An 11539-nucleotide genomic window follows, 5' to 3' on the forward strand; every position below is an offset into this window, starting at 1 on the left:
TGCTTCGGTTGTACAGGGACCTGACAGCCCTTAGCAAAGGACCCAGGACCCCATATTCCCCAAGCACCCTCCACAAGATGCCGCGAGGGACACAGTCGAATGCCTTCTCCAAATCCACAAAACACATGTGGATTGGTTGGGCAAACTCCCATGAACCCTCCAACACCCCGTAGAGGGTATAGAGCTGGTCCAGTGTTCCATGGCCCGGACGAAAACCACACTGTTCCTCCTGAATCCGAGGTTCTACTATCGGCCGTATTCTCCTCTCCAGTACCCTGGCATAGACTTTCCCGGGGAGGCTGAGAAGTGTGATCCCCCTATAGTTGGAACACACCCTCCGGTCCCCCTTCTTAAAAAGAGGGACCACCACACCGGTCTGCCATCCCAGAGGCACTGTCCCCGACCGCCACGCGATGTTGCACAGGCGTGTCAACCAAGACAGCCCCACAACATCCAGAGACTTGAGGTACTCAGGGCGGATCTCATCCACCCCCGGTGCCTTGCCACCGAGGAGTTTCTTGACCACCTCAGTGACTTCAGCCCGGGTGATGGACGAGTCCACCTCTGAGCCCTCATCCTCTGCTTCCTCAATGGAAGAAGTGACAGCGGGATTGAGGAGATCCTCGAAGTATTCCTTCCACCGCCCGACGACATCCTCAGTTGAGGTCAACAGCTGCCCACCTCTACTGTAAACAGCGTTGGTAGGGCACTGTTTCCCTCTCCTGAGGCGCCGGATGGTTTGCCAGAATCTCTTCGAGGCCAGCCGATAGTCCTTCTCCATGGCCTCACCGAACTCCTCCCAGGCCCGAGTTTTTGCCTCCACAACCACCCGGGCTGCAGCCCGCTTGGCCTGTCGGTACCCGTCAGCTGCGTCAGGAGTCCCACAAGCCAACCAGGCCTGATAGGACTCCTTCTTCAGCTTGACGGCATCCCTTACTTCCGGTGTCCACCACCGGGTTCGGGGATTGCCGCCTCGACAGGCACCGGAGACCTTACGGCCACAGCTCCGAGCGGCCGCTTCGACAATGGCGGTGGAGAACATGGTCCACTCGGACTCAATATCTCCAACCTCCCTCGGGATCCAGTCGAAGCTCTGCCGGAGGTGGGAGTTAAAGATCTCTCTGACAGGAGACTCGGCCAGACGTTCCCAGCAGACCCTTACAGTTCGCTTGGGCCTGCCGAGTCTGTCCAGCTTTCTCCCCCGCCATCGGATCCAACTCACCACCAGGTGGTGATCAGTTGACAGCTCCGCCCCTCTCTTCACCCGAGTGTCCAAGACATACGGCCGCAGGTCAGATGAGACGACAACAAAGTCGATCATCGACCTGCGGCCTAGGGTGTCCTGGTGCCACGTGCACTGATGGACACCCTTATGCTTGAACATGGTGTTCGTTATGGACAAACTGTGACTAGCACAGAAGTCCAATAACTGAACACCACTCGGGTTCAGATCAGGGGGGCCGTTCCTCCCAATCACGCCCCTCCAGGTGTCACTGTCGTTGCCCACGTGGGCGTTGAAGTCCCCCAGTAGAACAATAGAGTCCCCAGTCGGAGCACTTTCCAGCACCCCTCCCAGAGACTCCAAGAAGGTCGGGTACTCTGCACTGCCGTTCGGCCCGTAGGCACAAACAACAGTGAGAGACCTATCCCCGACCCGTAGGCGCAGGGAAACGACCCTCTCGTTCACCGGGGTAAACTCCAACACATGGCGGCAGAGCTGGGGAGCTATAAGCAAACCCACACCAGCCCGCCGCCTCTCACCATGGGCAACTCCAGAGTGGTGAAGAGTCCATCCTCTCTCAAGGAGTGTGGTTCCAGAGCCCAAGCCGTGCGTAGAGGTGATCCCGACTACCTCTAATCGGAACCTCTCAACCTCACGCACTAGCTCAGGCTCCTTCCCCGCCAGCGAGGTGACATTCCACGTCCCTACAGCTAGTTTCTGTGTCCAGAGATCGGGTTGTCTAGGCCCCTGCCTTCGACTGCCGCCCGATCCTCTTCGCACCGGCCCCTTATGGTCCCTCCTGTGGGTGGTGAGCCCACGGGAGGGCGGCCCCACGTCACCCGTTCGGGCTGAGCCCGGCCGGGCCCCATGGGGGAAGGCCCGGCCACCAGGCGCTCGCATACGAGCCCCAACCCCGGGCCTGGCTCCAGGGTGGGGCCCCGGCTGCGCCATACCGGGCGACGTCACGGTACTCATTATGTTGTTCTTCATTAAGGGGGGTTTGAACCGCTCTTAGTCTGACCCGTCGCCTAAGACCTGTTTGCCTTGGGAGACCCTACCAGGGGCATATAGCCCCAGACAACATAGCTCCTAGGGTCACTCGGGTACTCAAACCCCTCCACCACGTTAAGGTGGCAGTTCTTGGAGGGGGGAAAATGCCAGTCGCCGGAAAAACCTAATAACACTCAAAGAAACAAAAGTGCACATGTCCTAACACCAGAAACATAAACACCGTCGCCAAAACTCACCACAACGCCTACCCAACATCAAACGTAGCAAAAAAAACAAACGCGGCGAAACAAACCCTATTTTATGAACAAATCTCATGACATGTGAGCGCGTCGTTCACATCAGAACCATTTAAACTTAACGTGCCCTTACCAGCGCCCTAACGCAAGTGCCCTAACACTTCCATCTCAATCAACGAGCCCTAACATCGTCGATAGACCCGTCGGCCCGTAAGTGAGATGTTCAAGCCCTGTCTGCAGAATTTAAATGTGCCCTAACACATATACTTGCGCGCGAACGCAAAAAGGAGCCCTAACCCCTAGTTGGCATACCCTTGGAGAATTGGTAATATATGTACCATTTGTATAGAAAACATGAGTGAGCAGACAAAACACATTTTATTTCTTATGGGATTCACATTCAACTGTAAGTCATAACAAAATGGCACAATCATAAAACAAAACATGGAAACAAAGAAAAAAATAAACTGACCCCTGTTCAAAAGTCTGCATACCCTTAGTTCTTAATATTGTGTATTGCCCCTTTATCATCAATGACAGCGTGCCGTCTTTTGTAATAGTTGTCTATAGGGCCCCAAATTCTTGCAGGTGGTATAACATTTTCACAAGATTCCCTGTGTCTTTAGAGCTCACACACCCCAAAAACATCACAGGGGGGATGGTATTCTGTTCACTATTGGTCTTGTTGACCCCTTTCCAAACATAGCGCTTTTGGTTGACCATAAACATCTATTTTGGTCTTGTCACTCCAAATTACAATGTGCCAGAAGCTGTGAGTAACCAGGTTTTTTGAGGCATTGGCACAGTAAAGGCTTCTTTCTGGCAATACGACAATGCAGCAAATATTTGTTTAAGCATCGTCGTATTGTGCTCCTTAAAACAATCACATGCTTTATTTCCAGAGCAGATTGTATTTTTCCTGTGGTTACCTGTGATGAAATTCAACACTATTGTTGTTTGCTCCTTGGGGTTTAAGGCCGGGTGTCTCTGTAAAGCACTTTGTGACAACTGCTGTTGTAAAAAGGGCTTTTTAAATACATTTGATTGATTGATTGATTTTTCTTTGTATCCCGAACAATTCTTATGGCAGATTTGGCTGAAATCTTTCTTGGCCTACCTGACCTTGGCCTGGTATCAAGAGATCCCTGAATTTTCCACTTCTTAAAAAGTGATTGAACAGTACTGACTGGCATTTGCTAGGCTTTGGATATCTTTTTATATCCTTTTCCATTTTTATAAAGTTCCATTAGCTTGTTACGCAGGTCTTTTGATAATTATTTTCTGTTCCCCATGGCTCAGTATCTAGCCTGCTCAGTGCATCCATGTGAGAGCTAACAAACTAATTTAATATTTATACACAGACACTAATTGCAATTTAAAAAGCCACAGGTGTGGGAAATTCACCTTTAATTGCCATGTTTTACCTGTGTGTCACCTTGTGTGTCTGTAACAAGGCCAAACTTTCAAGGGTATGTAAACTTTTGATCAGGGCCATTTAAGTGATGTTATCATTATAATTTAAAAAGGAGCCAAACAACTATGTGATAATGAATGGCTTCATATGAACACTATCCTTAAATAAAATAAAAACAATTTGCATGATCATTCATATTTTCTAAATCTATGCCAAATGTTCACAATATCTGCCAGGTTATGCAAACTAATGAGCACAAATCTACATCTAACGTAATTGTTTATAATAAAAGGTTAAAGTTGTTAACTAAACGTTTAATTTATTGGATAACATATGACAAAATATTTTTTCATTTAGCACCTCTTTTTTGCACAAGTGGGTGGGGTCGCCTATTCGACAACAAAAGCTGAGGAATTATTGATAGTGAAAATGTCGTGCACATCCCTATTAGTAACATGTAATCGTGTTAAATTTATATATTTTTATGTTTCAAAGTAGCCCCCCTTTGCCTTGATGACAGTTTTGCATTCTCTCAACCAGTTTTTGGGGTAGTTACCTGGAATGCATTTAAATTAACAGGTGTGTTTCTGTTCAAAGGGATAGAAAATGTACTAACCAAAAGGCTGTATCGTCCAACTTCATGAATTGAAACTGTTCGTCCAACTACAGCAAAGCTGCATTGCTAGGGTGGCTTGCCCACTTCAGGTTGGTGGAGAGTGCTTGCCTCAAGTGGAGGAGTTTAAGTATCTAGGGGTCTTGTTCACGAGTGAGGGAAGGATGGAACGGGAGATTGACAGACGGATCGGTGCAGCTTCTGCAGTAATGCGGTCGATGTATCGGTCTGTCGTGGTGAAGAAAGAGCTGAGCCGCAAGGCGAATTTACCGGTCAATCTACGTTCCTACTCTCACTTATGGTCATGAGCTTTGGGTCATGACCGAAAGGACAAGATCCCGGATACAGGCGGCCGAAATGAGCTTTCTCCGCAGGGTTGCTGGGCGATCCCTTAGATATAGGGTGAGAAGCTCGGCCACCCGGGAGGAGCGTAGTAGAGCCGCTGCTCCTCCACATCGAGAGGGGTCAGCTGAGGTGGCTTGGGCATCAGTTTCGGATGCCTCTGGAACGCCTTCCTGGGAAGGTGTTCCGGTCCCGTCCTACCGGAAGACCTAGGACACGCTGGAGGGACTATGTCTCCCGGCTGGCCTGGGAATGCCTCGGTGTCCCCCCGGAAGAGCTGGAGGAAGTGTCTGGGGAGAGGGAAGTCTGGGCATCCCTGCTTAGACTGCTGCCCTCGCGACCCGGCCCCGGATAAGCGGAAGATGATGGATGGATTAGAATAATGAACAATTAAGCAGTGAGTGCAGCAACAAAATTTTGCATCTGGTTTATGTGGTTGGCAGTGGCACACCAAACAGTTACTTTCATATTCCATCTATTTTAAGATTATTAGTAATACTTTAGTCGCATACTGGATATCAGTATGACTAAAGCTTCACTGTCACTTGAAAAGAACAGGGGAAGGCCGATTTAGGTGTCAAGATGAGCTATTTCGGTTACAAGTTTCAGTCAGAAAATAGTTTATAAATGTCATTAATATCAGCTTCAGCAACACATTTGCATCTGCTATTGCATCTGACCGGAATGAAGACGGATGTCTTAAGACATAGTGGGGTATACGTAATATGTCAACTTTGACCACATATATCCTGTGCGTTTTTCAATTCAGGTCCAGAAAGTGACTACTGAACCCTTCTTCCATGTTGAACATGTATGGCAAATTTGGTTTAAATAAAAATAATGTTGTCAAAAAGGCTTATCGAGAATATAACAGATACCCCATCACTTAAAGACACTGACCTTAAAAACAATGAGAATATTTTGCTCTTCAATTAAAGAGTTGTGGGTGGCTTTTGTTGTTTGAATCCCAGGGAGTAACATTAACAGAATCACATCTTAGGTAGGCTTGTAACTGTTCGTATTGGTGCTTCACTTCAAATCAATTTGTGAATGACATAAATTATACAACAGCCCCAGTTACCAAGTGACATTAGATGAGCACTTCCCGGCACAGCGGCCCTTGTTACCTAGGCAGACGGGTCGCCAAGGAAACATGGTTGAAGGTTTAAGTAATGATCAGTGGTTTAATTCAGAGATAAGGTGGTGTATAATTGCCAACCCTGTGTGTAGGCAGGATGCACCACCTGCTCATTTGCCCTGGTTCTTCAGTTTCCTTTGGTGGTCAACTAGGTAATGCTGCTGGCATCAAATACATTTAAAGCAGCTTTGGAGTGAGATGGTTCAAATCCAGACCATTAGGATTAGAGTCAATTTAAATTGATGGCTGTCAGTTTAGGAATTTACTTGAATAAAGATTGGAATCCCTATAGATGCCCCTTTTCCTGGGCTTGGAAAGGAAAATCAGTACACAATGAGCACCGACGCACACCATTGTCCCAGTTGTACTGCTGAACTATCAACCTTCTGAACCACAGTTTTCTTTCCTGTTAGTCATCCATCACCTTTCCACCAAAGAGCGTCGTATTCGAGCAATAAAGGAGATGGCAAGGATCCTGTGCGTGGGGGGGCGCATCATGATCTACGTGTGGGCCATGGAGCAGACACGGCGAAAGTTTGAGAAGCAGGATATTTTTGTGCCCTGGAACCCAAAACCATCATCCCCCACTCTTGGTAAGGAGTGTCCACCACCCCGGAGGAGGGGGACAGCACAGAGCGTCAGTGGTACGTAGCTGTTTAGTGGTTAGGTAGTTGCCAGAAAGTTGATGGGTTAAATTGCAGGCTGGGCAATATACATTGAGAGAGAAATTATTAATAACTGGATTTGTATTTTATATTTTCCATTCAAGCATTGTGACATTGAGGAAGGTTGTGTGTTTGTCTGTGTAATAAAGTACTATTTTATCTCAGAATGCATTTACAGTGGCAACACCGAGAAGCACAGGAAGGTAAAAAGCACATCATCCATGCTGGAAGAAGAAGAGATGGTCTGCAGTCCACAGCAGACGCAGAGGCTGTGGTTCTTCTCACGCTCCCTGGATTCAGTCTTTGACTTTGGCAGCCTGACCATCTCCAGGTCCACCTCCAGGGAACTTATTGGCACCTTCTCCCCGCTTGGGCAGGTGGAGGGTGTAAAGGTTGGCCGCAGAGGCAGGGGAGTGGATTTCATCAAGCAGGTATCCAGCATCTTTTCCGGCTTATCCAGGAATAGCTCGGAGGAGGACGTTTTTGCCTCCACCACAGACTTAGCCAGGGGTCAGAGAGAGGTTGGGGTGAGCAGCATTGACAACCATAACACCAGCTCTGAGGAGAAGACCAGTGTTTGTACCTCGTTTGTCCAGGACTGTGGTTCTGTAGCTTTGCCAGATCTGATTTCCTCCTACCAGAGGGATCGCACAGAGGTAACAGAGAAATCTGGGGTGAGGGACGATGGCCTACCAGGAGACCTCCAAAATAGATATAAAAGTAGTCTGAACCCCCGGGAGAGCAAGGGGGAGCCGGCAGCCGGCTCATGTATGCGCTATTACCATGTGTTCCGTGAGGGCGAGCTGGCCGAGCTGATTGAAAGCCACGTTGAGGAGCTCCAAATTGTTTACTCCTGCTTCGACCATGCCAACTGGTGTGTGGTGGCGGAGAAGGTCCAGGTTTGGAAGATATGACTTGGTTTTTACACATTATTTAATCATGATTTACTCATCTTGCACCTCAAATGTAATTATTTTAAAGATGTGTTAAAGGTACTGTTCAAATTTTTACCTTGTTGTTTTTAAGATTTACTGTGTTTTGTCAATTAAAAGTACCCTAATAAGCAGCATTCCTAGACCTAGGGGCTGTGATTATCTGGTTTTCTGCCCAAAATATTACTGCATTTCCAAGACCTCCATCCTTATTTTAAATGCTTCTATAAATGGACCAACGATAAGAACAGTCAATAACTATAAGGAGTTGAGTCATTTCATAATAAATAAAAATCTGCTTGTCTTCAAATGCACAAAGGATCCACACTTACACAAAAGGAACAAACCTTACAGTAATCTTCTGTGATGTACATGTAGCTATCGCTTTCTAGGGATCACCTGGGTATCACAGGTTTTAAGGGCCAATGCTCTGTTATGATAATGCTTAAGGCAAGTGCTATAATGCACTACAAATTCATTCCAACTGATATTATACTCAGATGTTGCATTTCAAGTGTTACACAATTTTGTACTTGATGTCAATGCTGTCTAGATGTGATTTGATGTTAATACTTTGCCCAGCTGAACTAAAGAAATGTTTCAGGCAAATTAACAGCCACTAATCCTAGATGATACTGTGAATCATTGCACTGTACTGTACTTTGTTGATGCTTGTTGAATGTCAGTAGTTGGCACATTCGTCTCTGAAAAACTTGAAACATTACTGATGTCTTCAATCAGGGCAGATGCATAAGCCTTTCAGTGCAGTCTGGCTTACATACCCACGACACTGTTGTTACTGGAATAGAAATGTCTCAATTTACCTACATTTTGTTTTTGTCAAATCTTTCACGGGAGATTTTTTTATGGTATGTTTAACAGTAGATAGTTACCCATTTTAAATACAATTTCTCTGTATTTTTATTTGTTTACCCCTGAATAAATACCTTGTGAAATCAAAGCATTTTCCTATTCTTTACTGGCTTGTTTTTAAATTGACTACATAATCGAATTCTTATCCAACCAATGTTTTTAATTTCCTTATATACTGAAGGATGGTTGTATTGATAAACATGTACTGTTTCCGATTTTACAACTGGGGCCGCAAGCCCATCCAACAGGAGATGATAGTAACATCCAAATGATAAAGCAAACGCCTATTGAGAAGATCTACTATTAAAGATCCACGTCAGCTGTACCAAAGAGTTCCCAATTCTTGCAGACTGCTGAGGTATGTAGCATTCAGACCAAAAGAGGGGCACTCCCCTGGGAAGTAGATACGTACTCAGATTGAAAAACCTGAATGACACAGTGCTCTCCGTAAGTATTGGAGAAGTGAAGCATTTGTTCGTTCTTTTGGCTCTATATTTGACAAGAAATACAGCTCCGGAAAAAATTAAGAAACCACTGCACCTTTTTCTTTCCTTTCCAAAAAAGTAGAAAAGGAAGATTTTGAGTGAGGAACAGAAGGGTTAAAATTAAGAGACAGCTGCAAATTGAATGTTCCTCACTCAAAACATTCCTTTTCAACTTGTACAGTGGTCTCTTAATTTTTTCTGGAGCTGTATATAGGGATAGTTCTAGTGGCAACCATACAGTACATGCCATAACACCCCTTTTACCATTTTCAATTATTGCATTGCATTGCATCATCTTCCGCTTATCCGGGGCCGGGTCGCGGGGGCAGCAGTCTAAGCAGGGATGCCCAGACTTCCCTCTCCCCAGACACTTCCTCCAGCTCTTCCGGGGGGACACCGAGGCGTTCCCATTTTCAATTAGTTCTTATTAAATATGCGTTAACCCTAGATGGAGCCGAAGTCACAGGGACTGCAGAGGTATTCAAATTCAACCTTCATAGGAACACAACGTGTGGCAGTTGGAGATAAAAATCTAACAAATTGGGACAGAAAATGACAGGACAAACATGATCCAAGTTGACACACTAGGCTGAACAAATCTTGTGAACACAAAGCAGCTTAGAAAGTGTTGATCTTTATTTCTGGATTGAAATTCTACTGACTGCCTTTGCTAACCTGATTCTGAGCACCATCACTATTTAAAACAGGAAAATGTACTATAACAGCTGAGACAACTCCAGGGAAGAGCGTGCACACCTTCCCTGAGTTTAAATTAAGCTGATACTAAAAAACAAGTGGCAAACATTTTCAAAGGTGCCAAACTGCAGAATGGAACCACTTAATGTGTGGTACCGAAATGATACCCTGAAAGGGAAGACTTGAACTGGAGCGACATGCTATTTTACAATCGCCCAAGACTAATTGTATACATACCATACTTTAAATCATTAGAATAAACCCACAGGAATGGCCCGGTTTGGGCTGTTGTGGGCTAGTGTGTTTTAGGATAGTAGCATTTCGTACATTTCAAGAGGCCTTTTCCAAATGCACAATGAGATCAAAATGCTTCAGGAGTGCATTCACATTTATTTGTGAGGTATTTTTTTATATAATTACATTTGGAAGGGAGAACATTTTGTCCAATTCACAATTATGGCCTTGCCTTGTGGTGCCGACTCCACCACAGGTGTGGGAGTCAAAGATTAGAACGTCCTTCAAACATATCTCGCCAAGCAAGTCTGATTGCTTTCACACTGATCCCAAAGACTTTAGCTGATGCAATGCAAGCACCAACTATACAACCACAATTGAAGTTACTAGTGCATGAGTAGTTAATGTAGGGTATAATGTGTCAGAATGGTGATTTATGGCCCTGGAGGGCAGGGCTTCCATATTGATGTGAAAGGTGGGCGGGACATCCGGTTTGTAGGGTGGGACTTCCGGTATGACGTATGTTAGAGTGGGACTTCCTGTATGACGTGTGTACGGGCGGGGCTTCAGGAGTGACGTACGCATGTCCAGTGACTTTGTGATTTATGATTACATTGATGTTTTACAACGTGTGATGAGCAAAACAGACTAGAGTTATAACAGGTGGGTAATGTTTGATGATTAACAAATGGGCCTTAGGGTTCCGGAATGTTAATTAACAAATGGGCCAATAAATAAGTGTCAGCGGTAAGTTGTTTGGTGTTCAACAAAAGGGTGCCAGGGTTCCACTGCCATGTGGTACAACAAATGTAAACTTCCATGTTTTACAATGTGGTTGTAACATGGTGTTTTTCCACAAGCACAGAGTTACACATGAGACGTGCTTTTTGTGTAAGATATAAAGAAAGGGGGTAGGGACTTACGATTTGGAGAGTTTCAGCCCACTTTTCATTTTAACAGGAGATGGGCCTTAAGATGATATCTGCCCTGTAGTAATGGTCCCTTAATAACCACTATTACAAACTGTAGTATACATAGGACGAAAATCATCCCGTGTTTCACGGTTTGTAGTCCAACACAGCACTACAGCAAACTAACATCGGATGAACAATGCTATTATTTTGAAGGAATAGTCATGGCCAGGGCCAACCACACATTACGCAAAGGTGGATTGTGTCGTGGTTTGGGATTTAAAATATTGTTATAAATAAAAACATGGATTTAGGCACATGCCCAGTCAGCAAACAAATTTGGCCCAGATTTGGCATGTGTCTGGCACAGCTGGCATTCATCCGGCACTGGCATACAGCATGTGGGCCAAACATGGCCCGGGTTTGGCAGAGATGGCACTGGATTAAAAACGGCACCCAAGACATGGGCCAGATGTCAAATGGAGTATTTGGCCCATGTTAAATATAGATATGTGGACCATATGTAGATGGCCGATCTTGAGCCACATTTAAAATCCTTTTCAAATATTTTTCGGTAAAATCCAGTAAAATCCCAATGTCTTCCCATACATTCATAATATATTCACATAGGCTATATGTGAACACTGTAAAATATATTGAAATACATCTTGAAAATATATTTTTAAAATGCATAACATAAAGCTCATGTTGCATTTAATTGTGTGTGTATATATGTAAAATGATATTCATGCCTCATATAAGACAGA

General features: G+C 45.3%; 1 protein-coding gene across 2 annotated transcripts in view; it reads left to right on the forward strand.

The window, feature by feature from the left end:
* trmt9b (tRNA methyltransferase 9B) overlaps positions 1-8503 on the forward strand; it is a 47873-nt gene extending 39370 nt beyond the window's left edge. For both annotated transcript variants that reach the window (XM_010866803.4, XM_010866804.3), the window contains exons 4-5: positions 6390-6620; positions 6807-8503. In XM_010866803.4, coding sequence (XP_010865105.2) covers positions 6390-6620; positions 6807-7555 — 980 coding nt within the window. In that variant the 3' untranslated portion in view covers positions 7556-8503. The remainder of the gene's footprint in view (positions 1-6389; positions 6621-6806) is intronic.
* The last annotated feature ends 3036 nt before the right edge of the window (positions 8504-11539 follow it).

Source organism: Esox lucius, chromosome 1 (genome assembly GCF_011004845.1).
Source record: "Esox lucius isolate fEsoLuc1 chromosome 1, fEsoLuc1.pri, whole genome shotgun sequence".
NCBI classification, from domain to species: Eukaryota; Metazoa; Chordata; class Actinopteri; order Esociformes; family Esocidae; genus Esox; species Esox lucius.